This window comes from Equus asinus, chromosome 13 (genome assembly GCF_041296235.1).
Source record: "Equus asinus isolate D_3611 breed Donkey chromosome 13, EquAss-T2T_v2, whole genome shotgun sequence".
NCBI classification, from domain to species: Eukaryota; Metazoa; Chordata; class Mammalia; order Perissodactyla; family Equidae; genus Equus; species Equus asinus.
In genome coordinates, this window is record NC_091802.1 from 39,963,190 (window position 1) to 39,981,291 (window position 18,102).

The following is an 18,102-nucleotide window of genomic DNA, read 5'->3' on the forward strand; positions in this document are numbered from 1 at the left end:
ACCTCCCCTCGAAAGAAGGGCGTGGAAATAAGAGTCCTGTGCGGCAAAGACTACATCTCCCGCCGGGCTTTGCGGCGCAGCAGTGCCTCCTTACCCAGAGCCGCAACCGCGCGTCCTTCCGCCGAGGCCCCGGATGTAGATGATCTCCTTGCTTGGAGGGCGTGGCCTCCCCGTGGCGCTGAGACCTGGGGCTCTCTTATTGGCTGTGGGCCTTCCAGCTGGATTGGACGCGAAGGAGGGGGCGTTGGCCAAGGCGCGCGGCGCTCTGGCGACACCCAATCAGAAGCCTGGTCGGGCCTTGGCGGGAGGCGGGAAAGCTGCGGCTGTGGAGATTTGGCGCGAGCGCGTCTGGGCTTTGCCGCTGCGGGTGTGTGGTTTGCTTAGGAGCTTGTCGTGGAGAATCCCTGAAGCCGTGTGCGAGAGACAGGAAGCAGCCCGCCGAGGTGACGCAGCCCGGGGAGGTGGAGAGGAGAGCATTGCTCGGGGAGGCCTGGGGTCTGGGAGGCAGCGGAGTGGGGTGAGGGCCTGCGGCGAGGACCGCGGGTTCCGACGAGGCCCGAGGTGAAGCGAGGGGAGGAGAGCTCATCGCGGGAGGTCTGGGGTCGCGGCAAGGGCAGGGGGCTGCGCGCCCTCGGAGTAGTCTGGCAGTGTGCGTGGGGTAAAGGAGCTCAATGTGGTAGGAAGGCGGTGTTCCGGGCGGGGGCCGAAAGTTGTGTGGAGTGGGGACTCCGTGCAGAGTGAGGACTTGGGGCAGACTGTGAATGTGGAAGGTTGCTGGGCTAAGCTGGTGATAAAGATAGGTCCCGTCCCTGGAGTGAGGACATTAGGAGTGTTCTAGAAGTCAATTAAGATAAACTTCTTATTTCATTGCTCAGCTGGTTTAGAACTTGGGCTCTGGAGCCAGAAGGCCTGGGCTTATATCCCTGCTTTGCTGTGTCTTTGGGCCGCTGTGTTCTCAGTTTTCTCATCTGGAAGATGAGGGTACTAGTAGGACCTACCTCTAAGGTGGGTGTAGAACTTAAATGAGTCAATGCCTAAAATGCTTATAGCAGTGTCTTACACATAGTAGGTAGACAACAGGTGTTCCCTGTTATTGCAAAGATTAGGATGTGAAGCAGCACTGAATGCGAAAATATTGTTATAGCATAATTTTCTCATGAAATGAGTGTTGATCATCTGTATAAATTCCATGTTAGTTATTTTCCTTTCGCTTTTGCCCGTTGACCGGCTGTCCTGTTCTCTCTTTTGTACCCAGCTGTGTTGCCATCATGCCTCAAACCCGATCCCAGTCACAGGCTACAATCAGTTTTCCAAAAAAGAAGCTGTCTCGGACATTGGACAAAGCTAAAAACTCTAGTGACACCAAGGTAGCACTGACAAATGTCCAGGCCACACCCCGTCCTCCTTGTGTAAAAATTCTGCCTCTCAGCCCCAGAAAACGTCTGGGTAAGCTATCCATTATATAAGTACAACTTTTTGCCTGGTGGCTCTCGACTTCTCTTTCCTCAATAAGATGCCTAGGCCTTTGAAGCAGCTTTCTAAATTCAGCTAAGACCACTTTATTCGCTTTGGTTATGTTCAGAATGGTTGCTAAGTGCTAACTGAACTTCAGAGTTAAGCCACTTATGGAGATGATTTTCTGAACTACTTCGTAAATTTGATCTTCAGTTCTAAACACTGAACTTGGTTTTGTCAGTGTTTTAAATGACCTTGCGGTTAGTTATAAAGTATTTGGAAACTTGCCTCAGTAATTGTGAATAAGAGAAACAGGTGACATTCTTATTTTAGAACAGTGGTTGGTAATCCTTTCTTGTTTTAGATCAAATGTTTTTGATGAGGGGTGATTTGGTTGTATCCAGAGACATTTTGGTTGTCACAACTTAGCTGGTGCTACTGGCATAATGGATAAAGGCCAGGGACGCTGCTAAATATTCTCCAATGCACAGGACAGTCCCCACAATGAAGAATTATTTGGTCCGAGATGTCAGTGGCGCCAAGATTGAGAAACCTTGTTTTAGAACAATCACAGAATTTCATCCCACTAAAACCCATTTGGTTTCTACCATATAAGAGGCAGTGGTGCCATCTGGTGGCCAATATTTGCTCCTAGATGAGAGGCATTTTATTTTGGTGGTTCTGAAGTGTTAGAAATTCACCTTTCTGGGGGTTGCAAGATCTTCACCAGTCATTTTAATATCCTTTGCTATGAATTACCATATTTTGATTTTAATGTTTCAGGTGATGACAACCTGTGCAACACTCCCCACTTACCTCCCTGTTCTCCACCAAAGCAAGGCAAGAAAGAGAATGGTCCCCCTCGCTCACATGTACCTAAGGGGCGCAGATTGGTATTTGACAATCAGCTGACAATTAAGTCTCCTAGCAAAAGAGAACAAGCCAGAGGTCGCCAAAACAAAATTCATTCCTCAGTTCAAAAAGGTCAAGACATCACAACAAATTCTGAGCAGAGATGTCCACTGGAGAAAGAGTCTGCATGTGTAAGACTGTTCAAGCAAGAAGGTTCGTTCCTTACATGGCAGCTGTTAGTGCAGCCTCATAAAGAAGGCTGGTGACTCCAAATGAAACCCAGTGAGTCTTCTCAGTCACCACTGTTGTGTCTTATTGTCCTTTTATATCTGGCACAGGTACTTGCTACCAGCAAGCAAAGCTGGTCCTGAATACGGCTGTCCCAGATCGGCTACCTGCCAGGGAAAAGGAGATGAACGTCATCAGAAATTTCCTGAGAGAGCACATCTGTGGGAAAAAAGCTGGAAGTCTTTATCTTTCTGGTTGTCCTGGGACTGGAAAAACTGCCTGCTTAAGCCGAATTCTGCAAGACCTCAAGGTACATTGAGTCTGAATTATGATGCTCTTGCTAAAGTGACACTTTGTTATTAAGGGTTAAGAAAGAGTAGAAGTGCTTAGGGGATTGAAGGTTTGCCCAAAATAAGACGTCTTTAGTTTCATTGTCTAAATCTTCCCAAATGAAAGTAAGCTTATTCTTTTATGTGCTGTTAATTCCTCAATGACCCTTCAGGTTCCATCAAATCTTTATTTGAAGCCAAAATAATGCCCATGTTTGTGTTTTTCTAGAAGGAATTAAAAGGCTTTAAAACTATCATGCTGAATTGCATGTCCTTGAGGAGTGCCCAGGCTGTATTCCCAGCTATTGCTCAGGAGATTTTTCAGGAAGGAGTATCCAGGCCAGCTGGGAAGGACATGATGAGAAAACTAGAAAACCATATGACTGCGGAAAAGGGCCCCATGATGTAAGTATTGCTCTGTTGCATGTTGTTCTGTGAAAATCTGCAAGATCTATTGCCCACAAACTCACATTCTAATCTCTTGAATTTATCAGTTTGCTCATAAAGAGAACAATTCCTATATTCTATGAGAGGTGGTTACATAAACTTAAAGGGAAAGAAGAAAGGAAAAATACACCTTCTAATTTTAAATTGGAAAAAATGTTTTTAAACGAATTGCTTGATTGTGTTACTTTTTCGTAATGGTGGGGGTATTACATAATAGTGAATGGAGGTAGGACACATTATGATCTTCAAACTGGTCTCACTTGTAGGAATGTGACCTACAGTCAGCCCAGATCAAACAGATTGGAGAGTTTAGAAGGTGAACATGGATACTAATTGTTTCTCTTTATGTGTAGTGTGTTGGTGTTGGATGAGATGGATCAGCTGGACAGCAAAGGGCAAGATGTATTGTACACACTGTTTGAATGGCCATGGCTAAGCAATTCTCGATTGGTGCTGATTGGTTAGTACTCAACTGTTAATGTTACGTGGTGGTTCTAAAGAATTCGTTTTCTTTCATCTCTTCAGCTTATTTATCACCTATTATTTTATCTTTAACCAGCTTTCTGTTTGTCAAAATAAGAAAGTTGCTATAAAATAATAATTTTAATCTAAGGCAAATCAGTTTTTTTAAGTCTGAATAGAAATGACATAGTATTGCATTTCAGAGACAATTGAATTTGAGAGTATCTTGTCTTGCTTATCAGTCAACAGCTGTAACCTAACTTGAAAAAAGCATTCTATGATGACATCTTACCTGATGAGTGTTGGTGGGGGGGGTGGCAAGTGGGAAGCAACAATTGCAATGCTGGATTATGAGTGGAAATTCTGTTCAGCTTTAGTTTAGTTTAGTTTTCTTTTTAGGGTGATGTGACCAGTGATGGTTAGTGTTATTTCCTCCTCAGGTATTGCTAATACCCTGGATCTCACAGACAGAATTCTGCCCAGGCTTCAAGCTAGAGAAAAATGTAAGCCACGGCTGTTGAACTTCCCACCTTATACCAAAAATCAGATAGCCACTATCTTGCAAGATCGACTTAGTCAGGTAGGTGCCAACCATTGTACCAAATTATGCGTTCCTTGGATCACCTGTGTTGGGGAAATGTAAGAATAGTTCTAAAATATTTTGCTTTGATTGCTTTACTAAGCAGGGAGTTCCTATGGGCCATAGTGAGAATATCTTATGTGAATTTCCAGCCATGGCTCCATTTATTGGATGCCTCAGTGTTGGAATAAAAATAAAAGTTAGAGGAATTACTCAAATGCTTCTTTAATGGCATTTAAAATAGGGCCTATAAAAAAACTTTCTGTTTTGAAAATGACCAGATAGAGTTTAGTTTAGTTTAATTTTGCTAATTTAAGTTCTGATTACTTTTTTCCCGTTTATGAACCTCTACCACATTCCTACAAAATATTTAAATATGTGAAATCTCCCTTTACTCATGAGTAGAAAAAGTATCTTTTAGACCCTAAAGGGTACCCATCAAGTTTAGACTTAAGTGTGAAAATATTTATGTCTGGGACCTAAATTACAGAGAGGGGGAATCTTATAGTTCAAGTTGTCATCTGCTATGTCTTGTCCAAAGGTATCTAGAGATTGGGTTGTGGACGATGCTGCAATTCAATTCTGTGCCCGAAAAGTCTCTGCTGTTTCAGGAGATGTTCGCAAAGCGCTAGATGTTTGCAGGTGAGTTATGGCACTATTGGCTGTTTTTATTAAAAAAAGAAATGCTGTTAATTGTCTCTTGTAACTCAAATGATTGTAACTTAAGAGGCTTTATTCTGCCACTTTTTACACTCAGAAAGGAGGACTTGTTTCTCAGTGGGGAGCTCTGCATTTCCACCGTGTTAATGTCTGAAACATTATCAGTCCATTACCTACAGAGGGAGAAACAAATGAGATGTTGCTGGCACTCCCTGTGGTGATTATAGATTGGTTAATTACATTTGTATTAAAAAAGACTCCAGTTTACTTTTCCATTAGCTGGTCTCAAGCAGGTTTATTTATGGACCTGAACCATCTTTGCCTTTAGACTTTTTTCCCCTTTCTTTGCTTTTGTGAGCACCCCTTCCTCCACTTGGTGGTCCCCCACAGTTGTACTCCAGACCTCTCTCCCTTCCCATCCCCCAGCCCCTCCTGCTGAGGAAAGCCTCTGTGCTGACTGATGAAATTTCTTCCTTCCCAGTAGGGACACTGGGTCCATTAAAATGATACTTGCTGTGCTGGCCTGCTGGTCTAACCTCCCCCTACTGCCATGCACAAGATCCAGGTCTGGCTTATGGCTTCCTGTGGGCAAAGTACTTTGGAGAGAGCAGTGGGAGAGTAAGTTCTTGCTGTTGCTAGATGGCATGATCCTGGATTTGAAAGTTTCCCCTAGTCTGCAAACTACTTGGGTAAAGACTGCAGCTATGAGCAATAGTCATGTGGGCTGGTGTGGTTTAGCCTACACATATTCTATGTATATAAAACTGAGGACTCCCCTTTTAGGTCTGGTGTAGATGGGTGGTACTGGCTCTCTTTAGTCAGTCGCCCACATTACATAACCTCTCTCCTATCCATGACATTTTCTCCTCATCCAAAATGTTATCATTGGCTTGATGTGTGATGACCTACTTGGCATCTATTACAGGAAACCATGTAGTGTTGAAGTTTCTCAGATTCCCTGGTCCATGAGTTATTTCAAGGCAATTAAGTCCCCTTTAGCTGAGACATAACCCGGTTTTGTTTTGGTGGCTTTAAAATTATAAAACATGCTGTTTTTTTTGTTAATGTATCTGTTTTTGAACTTGGTGGTTTGATGTAGTGTTTGGTGTGACTCAGTCTAAATTAATTTTAGAAATATTTTTTTATAGGAGAGCTATTGAAATTGTAGAGTCGGATGTCAAAAGCCAGACTATCCTCAAACCACTGTCTGAATGTAAGTAGTTTATCTCCTTCCCATCTTCCTTTATAATTAGAAGCTTAACTTTTCTTAGGAAAGAGGGAGAAAGATGAACATAGTTAAATCCACACTCACCCATTTTTGTGTGTGTGCCTGTGTTTTTGGTCAATTTTATCTACTTTATTTCAATCTTGCCTGCCAGTACTATAGTCCATCCATTACTGGAAATGAGTTCCCCAGGGTGTTACATAAATGGCTGGGACAGAGTAAGTTTTCTTTCCAAGCTCTAGGAATGAAAACTGTAGACAATAAGGTTGGATCAGCTTCTCTTTGGGTGTTTATATTGAGTGCACTTCAGGTCTCCGTATGGGTGAAAGCAAAGCCTGGTAAATAGGAGAGAGTCAGACAGTGAAAGAATTCAGTTCAATGTGCCATGTCTCAAGACTTTAAACAATGCTAGGAGGGTCAAGGTATGAAGATGATATTGCTACAGTAAACTATGGGCTGTTAGAAAAACAACATTTAATTTTCCTTTCCCTCAGCCTTGTTCTCTTAGTTATCCCAGATGTAAAATGGCCATGAACTACATACTTATCTTGTCAGTGTTTAATATCCAGCGTTAATCTTTAGAAACAGGACAGTCTGATTTGATTGTTTCTTCCTTAACTCCTGCAGTGGTTGAGAGTTATTAAAATTGTTTCTAGCACTGTAGTTTCACAGAACACACTTTGTTTTTTTCATCAACTTATTGAAAGAAAATTCATAAAAATATTTCACATGAACAGACATTTCTCCAAAGAAGATATAAGTATGGCCAATAGACACATGAAAACATGTTCATCATCACTAATCATCAGGAAAGTGCAAATCAAAACTACACTAAGATATCACCTTATACCCATTAGATTGGCAAAAATATCCAAAACCAAGAGTGACAAATGTTGGAGAGGTTGTGGAGAAAAAGGAACCCTCATACACTGTTGGTGGGAATGCAAACTCGTGCAGCCACTATGGAAAACAGTATGGAGATTCCCCAAAAAGTTAAAAATAGAAATACCCTATGACCCAGCCATCCCACTACTGGGTATCTATCCTAAGAACCTGAAATCAGCAATCCCAAGAGTCCCCTGCACCCCTATGTTCATTGCAGCATTATTTACAATAGCCAAGACGTGGAACCAACCTAAATGCCCAGAAACTGATGACTGGATAAAGAAGATATGGTATATATACACAATGGAATACTACTCAGCCATAAAAAAGGACCAAATTGTTCCATTCGCATCAACATGGATGGACCTTGAGGGTATTATGTTAAGCGAAATAAGCCAGACAGAGAAAGACGAACTCTATATGACTCCACTTATAGGTGGAAGTTAATATATAGACAAGGAGAACTGATCGGTGGTTACCAGGGAAAAGGAGGAGTAGGGGAGGGCACAAAGGGTGAAGTGGTGTACCCACAAAATGACTAACAATAATGTACAAATGAAATCTCACAAGGTTGTAATCTATCATAATCTTAATAAAAAATAAATAAATAAAAATTTTTCAGAAGTAGCCGCACTTAGTGCTTAGGCTGATGGTAGGTAATATATGCCAATGCATAGATTAGATACTGGTTTCTCTTCAACTTTTCAGATTATTCCCTTTTTTCCCCGTCCCAATAACATTTAGGCTTGTCAGTGGTCCCTGTGAGCACCACTGGCACACATAGCTGAAAGAGGCTTTAAGTTCCGGCCATAAATTACTAGACAGAACCTAATTTTTGTCATTTGATCTCTGGTATTTGTGATTAGCTTTTAATGGCTCTAGAAAGCTATAGGGAGACTGACTTCAGCTAAATATAAGAAGACACTTTCAATAAATAGCACTAACTGGGCTTCTTTGACACACAGTGACTTCTCCAGCACTGAAGACATTCAAACAAAAGCTGGATAGATGACCATTTGGTTGGGATTGTTTTAGAGGAGATTCAGCCATTGGGTAGGGAGCAAGAACAGACCTCTACATTCCTTCCAACTTTAAGACTCTGCTACTTGATCAGTGATCTCTAGTTTCTCCACTTTTAGTCCTCTGCAGCATCCTGTTTGTGGTAATGAAATAGAAGCAAATTGTTGTGGGGCTACTGCACATGGTCTCAGGAAGTAACTTTAGGCAAAGGTTGTTTCAGAGCAAATCCCTCCTCTGTCTTGCAATTCATGCATCTCCAAACAATGAGTCCATAGTCCTGTGCGGCTGTTGGCAGCTTCCCAACCTCCGGCCTCTGGGATGGTACTATCTGCTAAGATATCCAATGACATTTTCTCAAGTGTTGCTCTACTGTAGATCAGCTTGGACAAGTGAACGAAAGCTCAAAGGTCATTTGGGGAGGCTATCTAGAGGACTTACGTAGGATTGACTTGCCTGTCCACATTTAGCCACTCATTTGATTCAAAACATTAGGTAATTTTTCCAACTTTTTTTTCCTTTCTTAATTACCAAGCATGGTTGTCTTTGCTTCAAGATTCTGTTCTTTTTTACCTTTGAGATATGAGCAACTTCCAAGGCAGAACTCAGTTCTCTGTTTGGTTCTTTCTTGACGTGGATTTTGACTCTTTGACATTAAGTTGCATTCTATAGGACAGACTAGTTCACCATTCTGCCAGAAAAAGGATAACCCTGCTTTGCAAGTTATCCTCATTATTTGGGCATCTTTCTGAGGATAGCATTTTCTCTCATCCTTAGTTTCTGTTACAGAGTTGGAACCTCTGCTTTGGTGCGACATGACTGCACTTGAATTTCCTTCAGCTAAAACTTCATATCACCTGTCTCAGTACACACAATATCTTAAAATCTAATTAAGCTTGATTTATTTACTTTATAGGTAAATCACCCTCTGAGTCACTGGTTCCCAAGCAAGTTGGTCTTATTCACATATCCCAAGTCATTTCAGAAGTTGATGGTAACAGAATGACTTTGAGCCGAGAAGGAGCACAAGATTCCTTCCCTCTTCAGCAGAAGATCTTGGTCTGCTCTTTGTTGCTCTTGACCAGGCAGTTGAAGATTAAGGAGGTCACTCTGGGGAAGGTTAGTTGGGAATCTTAGCAGATGGAGCTGGGGTGGAGATGAGAATCTGCTTTGCAGAGCAGATATTTTCCAAAAGGTCTGTCAAGCTCCAGATGATATGAATTAAAAATGGATTTTAACAGTAAGAATAAATACTGGTACCATATAAAAGGCAGCTGACTCTATTTCCCTTGGGTTGTGGTTGAGAATTTACCATTAATCTTCTCCCCTTCATTTCTGCCTCTCCCTGTGAAATATATAAAGTCCCTTTCCTGCATTACAGTTTAGGGTTTTGGCAATATCTACAGAATGCCTGTTCAAGGATTTTATTGAAAAGAGGGAGAATTAGAGTATTCAGATATCTTTTTTGCAAACCCAAACTCACATTTTAAAAGGGATTATAAGGTGACAAGGGATATGACTTTTAAGCAACATTTGTTCTCCCTTGTTTCCTCTCAGTTATATGAAGCCTATAGCAACGTCTGTCGCAAACAGCAGGTGGCAGCTGTGGACCAGTCAGAGTGTTTATCACTTTCAGGGCTCTTGGAGGCCAGGGGCATTTTAGGATTAAAGAAAAACAAGGAAACCCGCTTCACAAAGGTACAACTAACTGCTTCTTTGTGACATTGCTTTTAATTGTCGTGTTTTGGAGAGCTTATCTTTTGCTAAAGATTTAAAAATGACCACAATTGATTTGTTTTTTGTTAGGTAGGATTTAAGATCTGTGAGGACGGGACTGCAGTATGAATGAGATATTTTTTGCAGGCCATTGAAAAAGCAGTGTTTAGCCTCTTGTAACAAAAGTTTAACATGGTAGAAGTTTATGTAATAAAAACTTTGCTTTTGTGAGTTCTCTACCGTGAAAAGTCCTCTTCTCTTCTTTCCAGGTGTCTTTGAAGATTGAAGAGAAGGAAATAGAGCGTGCTCTGAAAGACAAAGCTTTAATTGGAAATATCTTAGCTATTGGATTGCCTTAAATTCTTTTATACTAATGCCCCATCTGAAAGCATCCAGCTGGCATTTAGAAAGCTGTGGAGTCTTCATTTTAGTGCTTTATACACTCAGGTCTGAAAACAAATATGATCTTTTTTACATGAAACTGGTAAATTTTAATCTATAGATTCATGAATATTAGCACAGCATAATATGTTTGGGTCTTATTATTTTTATGCATTAAAAATTACTGAGTAGACCCTTTTTAATTACATTCACTACTTCTACCACTTCAGTGTCGCTAACCAATATGCTTGTAAGTATACAGATTATTTTGTACAATGTGCATATGTTTACCTCTTAGTTTCCTCAAACACTGGTGTATTTTAAAGAAGTTTGAGGCTAGAGTAAGAAGAATGAAAAAGGATGACAGGAAACTAAGCAAGTCCACATGGAGATTTGGAGGACACTTTGGTCAAAGAATTTCTTTCTTTTTGGAGTATACTGTGTTCATGTTTCACTTACTTCCACATTGTGACATTTTAAAGACTACTTCAGTTTCTTGGATACTCCCAAAGTTGTGGGGGTGATAAGGAGAATGTAATTCTTCAGATTGTGAATATATTTATTTTTAAGTTGTGTTCTTTGTCTTTTTAAGCAATCACATTTCAAGAGAGCTCAGACTTTTAAAAGGCAATGTGAAAATTCCTCCCCAAACTGTCCCACAGTCTTAGCTGCCCTAGATGAAACCACTTGTTTCAAGACACCTTAGTTTGGGGTTGGATTTTCATCTAAACCTCATATTGTTCCAATCTTAATAGATAAATCAATCCATATGGTTACTCAAGTCCCCTTTTCTGGGTTTGGTTTCCAGTGGCATTAAATGGCAATTACTGACGGGGACACCAGAGGGCACTGAGTGCCTTGAAAGCACAAACATGGGGCTGGGGTAGTCTTGAGGAAAGGGAAAAAAGCTTAAGTTTGATTTGTTTGGGAGATTGCTGTACTTTTATAACTCAAACAAATGCTTGGAATGTAAACTATGTGTGATTTGAATGGTCTGAGAGCCAGTGACCAAGTCTGTGCTTCTCCCTGAGCTCTTCTGACTCCTGTCTTTCTGATATGGACTTGAGTTTGGGAACTTGATACATGTACAAATGATCTGTTGGCCACTGTTTCATTCATGCTGCCCACTGTATCCTTGCAATGTGATCTGGGCTACAGCAGGTGGTGTGGGATAGAAGGGCACACAGAGCCCTCTGAAATGAAAACTCCCCACTGGTGTGTGTAGCTGAGCATAGTCTGTAGACAGGAGTCTGAATGTCATTCTCACCCTCACACTCCTTTATTAGAGCATTCATTCCCTCCCTTGGCTATGGAGAGAGGGTAATGTGTGAGTGGAGAACACAGTTCTATACCTAGAAGCTTGGAAAGTGTCCGGGGCTATAAGGGTTAACAAGCATAATTGCAAAGATTGTCCGAAGGCTGATGGAAAGCAGAGACTGAATGGGATTGAGAACAGATGCAAGGCTTGATTTAAATTACATTTTATTGGATGCTGCAGCCTTAAGAGACGTGACTGCTTTACAGTTTGTTTCCACACTGTGGGCAGCTGCTGTCTGTTCTGTGTCCACAGTAGGATCCTGCCCAAAAAGGAGCGGCCTCCCCACCTCGTTGTGTTTGAGGCTTGGCGCCTTCCTCTTAACTGTAGGGTTTGAGTCAGGAACATGGCTTGACTCGCAATGGGGCTGCTGTGTATCCTCCATGGCTCTGAGCCAAGATCACATTTGCAGATTCAAAGGGGCCAAATCTCTTTCCCCTCTACCTCCTTTCTCTCTCTTTCCCCTGGTATTTGGAAATAGGGTTTTCTGTGTACTGGTTTGTCAGTTTCCTTTCCTTCAGTTCTCCCCCCACTGTCAATTTCTAGGTCATTGCTGCTCTTAAGACTTCAGCAATTGGAACAGGGTTGGTTCTGTCAATGATGCGTGAAGCAGACTTAGAGTCCCTGCTTGGCTTCCGCTGCCCTTGTGGGAGCAAAAGCTGATGTATGTTTGTCAGTGAAGTCTTAAGTGTAATTCAAACAGCCGGGGAGCAGATTGAAAGGAGGAAGAAAGTCCTTTTCTTGCTGGCTTTTCTTACTGAAGCTGAGAGCTATGGGAAGGTGGTGGGATTTTTAGTGGGATGGGATGGGCTTGTGGTTACTAGTTTTTGCCAAGATCATAGGCTGTTTCACATAGAGTAGTGGCAAAGATGCTGACCTACATTCTTCCTCTTGAAGGTGGTGGGGTGTGTGTCTGTATCCTGGCTTATTTATTTTTCTTCAAAGAAGCCTCCATAGAGTCTTGGTGGGTATTGCTATGGAAAGAACATAGACACAATAAAATTGGTGTGATTTTCAACCCCAGAGCTGCCACTAACATTTCTGGCTCAATGAAGACTTGCCTGTGGCTAGATAACTGGCAAGAGTGTGTGAGGTCCAAGCTACCCAGAGATCAAAAAAAGTTGGCAGAGCTCTGTTCTCTCTTCCCCTCGTTGCTCCCTGCTTTTATTAAGTGCCCTTTTAAGATACACCAGTAAGAATTGGGAAGTAGGAATGAGATACAACTTGGAGGTTTTTAAAAATATCTTTTGAAAGGTGTTACCTTGACTACTGAGGAAGACCAGGAGAGAACCTGGACTGAGGTTTTTTTTTTTTTTTTTTTTGAGGAAGATTAGCCCTGAGCTAACTACTGCCAATCCTCTTTTTGCTGAGGAAGACTGGCCCTGAGCTAACATCCATGCCTGTCTTCCTCTACTTTGTATGTGGGACGCCTACCACAGCATGGCTTTTGCCAGGCGGTGCCATGTGCAGACCCAGGATCCGAACCAGCAAACCCCTGGCTGCTGAGAAGCAGAACACATAAACTTAACAGCTGTGCCACCAGGCCAGCCCCTAGACTGAGATTTTATTTACATTTGTATCTGTCCCCAGCACTTAGTAGAGTGCCCCTGGTACCTGGTAGGTACTCAATAAGCAATTGTTGAATGAACTAATAAATGAACCAAGATGTTGCCTTTCCCTCCGTCTTGAGGACAGTTCTGATCTGGGGTAGACATGGCTGATGCTTTTGCACTGAGGTGGAGCAGGCCCCTGTAAAAGAAGCGTGCTCTGTCTTATAAAATGTGGAGCATTTATTGGCCTCACAGATGCGTTCCAATCGCTCCCTCTGATGTAGTGGTATTTTGCTTGAGGCAACTTCCATGTTGCTACCAGGAAGCCTTGGCTATGGAGAGAGAGACCTACCTGCTGGGAAGAGGGGTGCCTGTCTGGGTGTTACCTATGTCCCTAGAGATTGGCCAGGAGCTGTGCCTGTAGTTGGCAAGGGATTAAGGAGGAACCCACCTTTGATGTCCCACATTTTCACTTTTGGGGAAAGTTCTGATCTCAGGTTCCTCCTAAAAAGATAAGGAAGGTGCCCTCTAAGACATTCTCTTCTAAGCTACCAACAGGGTAGGTCTCCCTCTTCTCAGAAGAGGTACATTCTGTAGGGGAGAAGGCGTGCCCTCTGGCCTCCCCTTCATTTTCAACCCCAGCCCCAAGGCACTGGCAGTAGAAGCTAATTGGGTGCAAGGGGCCTGGGTAAAGGCTGTCTGAAGACTGGCGAAAGGAGAGAGCCAGCTCCTTTTTTAAAAAGCTCTAATTGAGTTCTGAATCAGCCTCGCTCCCTTTGATCCCTCCTCTGTTTCCCACACCGCCTGAAAGAGCTAGATCAGCACTTCATAACAAGGGTGCGCCTGCTCCCCACACCCGCCCCCCCTCTTGACGCTCTGCTGCCGCCATCCACCGCTTGTCTCCTTCAGTTAAGATAATGAAGATGCTGAGAGATAAAATGTGTATTTAATAAGGGCGGGGGTAGGGAGGTGGAAAGGGGCAGCCAGGGCCTTCCCTAGTTTGGGGCCTAGCCAAGACTCAAGCTGAAAGCAAAGCTAGAGTAAGACTTGGCCCCAGAGTGTGGGGGTTTCTGGGCCTCAATCCAGCTGACTTCACTGCCTGCTGTTTGCCCTAAATTCCCCTACCTCCACCCTCTCACCCCCACACTCCTTTCTTTCCTCTCTTCTTGCTCCCAGTGGGAAAAAGGAGACTTACTTCAACTTTATTTTCAGCTGGTAACTTGGACTTTGGTGCAGTGTCCCCCAACCCGGAGTCAGTTGCAAGGTCAGCTAGGGCAGCCCCCTCTGGCCTAGGCCTGTAGAAGCTGTGGGTTCACAGTGGGGGGTGAAAAAAGCTGGAGTTAATGAAGACCAGCTGTTAGTCTGGGTTCTGCCTGCAGTTAGCTGGAGACCAGCCTTTGGTGGTGGTTGGAGGTACCAGGGTGTGTGACCTTCATCCCTGGGCACAAGGATATCCTGTGGCAGCTGAGGATTGTGCTGCTCTGAGTTTGGTTGTATCCTTAGTTTGTAAGAGAGTAGTCTGTTTCCCTCTTGGCTTTCTCTTCCCCTCCCCAAATAACACTCAGTGCTTATTGAGCTTTATAACTGTAGTGGTGGCCCAGCTGAGATCTGAGGATCTCCAAACTCTTGTAAACATTCATTAGCTGCCTGGGAAGAACCAAGAGCCTGGTGTAACAGCTGGGAGGGAACTGAGGCACATTAGGGTGAAAGGCTTGACCTGAACTCACCCCATGGACTCCACCCTGGGGCCCTCGTCCATACTGTCTAGCTTCTTTCCCCATTTTTCTTGCAAGACAGAGGAGGTGGAGGCAATGCCACTGCCCTCTCCCCTTCTAGGAAGAGGATGTGCTTTCTCCCTTCCCTCAAGACTGTCCCTGGTTTCCCCTGGCCCTTTACCCCATGACGTTTTCCCTGCTCTGCTGCTGTTGGAGATATGTGCAACTCTCCTTGCAAAATGTTCTCAATCTAGCCCTCTGCAGCCTTCCTGTCCACCTTTCCCTGGCCCACCTGGCCCACCAAACCTGAATTCTCCTTTCTGAGTTACTGAGATTAGCTATGCTAAACTGGGTCTGTAATGTTGAAGTTGATCTAAGTGTGTTAAGAGGCCCCTCTGCCCCCTGTATTTATCTCATATGGTACCTAGGAAAACATTTTCTTTAACTTAGTCATTCTGGTAAAGTTTCAGGATCCTATTAGGGGCTGGGTAGGGGCACTAGCTGACCCCTAGATTCTGCATCCTGTTCTTCCACTGACAATTGCCGTTTTTGGTAATGGATGTAGCTCAGAGTCCCCCAGCCCCACCTGCTCATACTCTCACTGTATATGTATATCTGCACACCAACACTCCCAGATACACACACCTCAGTCTAAGGAGATATAACTTGACCAGTTTCTAACTGCCATCCAAGTCATGCTGCCTTTTTTACTTACTGGAAAGCAAGGTTTTGGAGGGTTTTCCCCCTGGGGTGACCTCCTTGTCATTTAGGAATAGTAGGGAAGGATGAGGAGACTGTGCTACATCTATGAGGGATAGGGAGAAGTGAGCACCCATCCAAAATGAACGCCCCCTTCCCCAAATTCTCAGTGGTTAGGTGGCTTAGCTGGAGTGATAGGGGAGGAGATCTTAACCCCATCTCAGCATCAAAGCCCAAATCCATCTGCTTGAGGCAGGCAGGAAGAAATGTCTTTTTTCTCCTGTCCCGTGTTATCCTATCCTCAGCTAGAGTCATCCATGTGCTGTGTATCTGAGACTGGGGACTGTTCCTGTCTCCAGCCTATGACTCAGATCCCTGTCTTTCTCCCAGTGAGCCTTTCTCTCCCATCAGTCCTCAGCTCTGCACCCGATGACCCAGTCAGGGCGGGTGGAAGAGGGCGGGGAGAGCCTACCGTTTGATGAGTGGGCTTTAGGACCCAACGGGAACCCGTGCCTCTTGCAGCAGCCTAACCTAGAAGCAGGGGGGAATCCTGAATCGAGCTGAGAGGGCTTCCCCGGATCTCCTGGGAACCCCATCGCCCCCATGCCAGCACTCACCTGAGCAGGTAGGACTACACACACCCCTTCCCAATTCCCTTTCGGCCGCCTTCTGCTGGGCCTCTCTGCTTCTGATCTGGTTATTTCCCTCTCGCCAGTTCAGGCTTTCCCCATCCCTCCTCCCCCACTGCTCACTGTAGTCCTGGGAGGTGGGAGCCTGGGAACAGTGGGGTATCTGAAAGCTCAGAGCCCCTGCATCCTCCAGCGTTTTTCCTGCACTTCCCCGGAGGCATTCCCTGTTCTCTGGCTAAGAATAGAAAGTGGGGGGAAGGTCTGTTCAGGCCCCACACCCTTGCACCCTCCTTTGCACTATTGCCTAATACCCCTTCCCCCATGTCACCTCCACAGGAGAATTGGCAGTGCTGGGGTAACAGTGTAGGGAGCAGGAGAGGGAGCTGAGCCCTTCTGGGGGGTTTCTCTCTTGCTGCCTCTCTGCCTCCCAGCCCCAAGAGCTCAGGACTTCACCTGCCACTCCTTACTCACCTTGTAGGGTAACTACTGTCCCTTTCCAGGCTCATCTGGCACTTGGGTGACCGAAGGCTTTGCTGGAGGGTAGTGGAGGTTGTGAGCGGTTTTTGGTGACCTTTTCCTCTAGGGAAACTTCTTTCAGCTTAGAGCCCCCATCCCTGCCAACACCTCAGGGCCCATAGCAAAGTCCTCCACCCCTACCTGCACCCCTGCACCCCCCTGCTGTGTGTGTGTGTGTGTGTGTAGACCATATAGTTGTAAGCTCTATAAGCTTTGGATAGAGGTGGCTACATGCATTGAAGGGGAGAGATCCAGGAGTATGGCCAAGGCCGGAAGAGGCTCAGCCCAGATGGCTGGGGTTGGGGGTGTGGACCAGATCAAGGAGGACACCCAGCTGTGCCAGCTCCCTGGGCTCCTTGACTGTCAGAGCCTCAGCCTCGTGGTGTTACCCTGAAGCTTCTGCCCTCTTGCAGGCTCTCTGGGAGAGGGCTGAATGGCACCTACTGTTTACAGTGGCTTGTTTTCTCTCCAGAGGGGGGCTGACAGGCCCAGCTCTCTGAAGATCTAGGGCACCTCATTCTGGTTTGGTGGGTTTGTAGGGGGGAGTGTGTGAGTAACTGTGTGTGTGAGTGTGTATATTGCCTCTGGGTGTAGCAGACTGCAGAAGGGAGTGATAGAAAAGACCGGTCACACTTTGGGGGAACCCCTCTAGCTCTCTATAAGTTGGGGGTGGGTGCCATGTCCTTATCTGGTAACTCTGTCTAGGTGAGGGGTTGGTTTTGGAAGAAAGGATGGATAATGGAGTGACTTTAGACTTAATTCTGCTCTTGACTCAGAGAGAAAAGTAGAGATTCTGAGTGTGAGCAGTGGACTGAGAATCAGATGCCTAAATCTGAGACTCAGTCCTGTCATTTAACTATATGTATTTATACAGGTTTCTAAGCCGCAGTTTCTTCACTTGTAAAAATAGCCATCAGTAACAAGCCCAGCTTGCCTGATAGGGATACTCCCATAAAGACTCCGTAAGACAGTGTATCCTAAAGCCCAGTGCAAATGGTAGTTATGACTGGAGTGGTGGGGGGAGGGTTCCAGGATGGGATTCTCTTCCTAAATCTAGGTCAGTCTCTCTGCCTTCAGTTTCCTTCCCCCATCCTTGCCCATCTGGGGGATAGAGGAACCAGGCAGGGCTGTTGCCCCAGGGTTCTGCAGAATTCCCCTAGTGCCGGTTGTAGCTGACGCCAGAGCGCCTGTGGTCAGAGAGGACAGATCGCTCTACCAGGCTGTTCTTCCTCTGGGGGCTCCACACCTTTTCCCCTGAGCCCTGTCTCCACCTTCCTTCTGCCTTTCCTGCTCAGCGTCCTTGTCCCTGTCTCTCCCCTGCCCACTGGCCTCCTTGTCCGGCTCACTGGGCAGGAGCCCTAATCGGATTCGACAGCTGAGATATGTGTGGCGGCTGAGAGCAGGCGGGAGGAAAGCCAGTGGGAGGATGGTAGGAGGGCTA

General features: G+C 44.8%; 2 protein-coding genes and 1 long non-coding RNA gene across 4 annotated transcripts in view; 2 read left to right on the top strand and 1 right to left on the bottom strand.

Moving 5' to 3' along the window:
- Nucleotides 1-148: 148 nt before the first annotated feature.
- On the top strand, nt 149-12,574 carry CDC6 (cell division cycle 6). Of its 2 annotated transcripts, none has more exons than XM_014833915.3 (12): nt 149-443; nt 1,256-1,446; nt 2,239-2,520; nt 2,646-2,845; nt 3,094-3,269; nt 3,665-3,771; nt 4,214-4,353; nt 4,895-4,995; nt 6,162-6,226; nt 9,057-9,259; nt 9,698-9,838; nt 10,126-12,574. In XM_014833915.3, exons 2-12 carry the CDS (start codon nt 1,269-1,271, stop codon nt 10,213-10,215), a joined length of 1,683 nt encoding a protein of 560 aa, XP_014689401.2. In that variant the 5' UTR covers nt 149-443; nt 1,256-1,268; the 3' UTR covers nt 10,216-12,574. The 2 variants fall into 2 exon arrangements, with proteins under 2 accessions (XP_014689401.2, XP_070339320.1); XM_070483219.1 differs by lacking the exon at nt 149-443 and adding an exon at nt 463-561.
- On the bottom strand, nt 11,705-16,378 carry LOC106826419 (uncharacterized). Its single transcript, XR_011493825.1, has 4 exons — nt 16,134-16,378; nt 14,298-14,406; nt 13,554-13,606; nt 11,705-12,526 (listed from the first exon to the last, which is right to left on the bottom strand). It is a non-coding gene; the product is annotated as an uncharacterized lncRNA (long non-coding RNA).
- The window catches only part of RARA (retinoic acid receptor alpha), a 44,447-nt gene continuing 42,338 nt past the window's right edge, over nt 15,994-18,102 (top strand). Inside the window, exon 1 of the mRNA XM_044745776.2 lies at nt 15,994-16,141. The gene's annotated coding sequence lies outside the window, so the exon portion shown is untranslated. The remainder of the gene's footprint in view (nt 16,142-18,102) is intronic.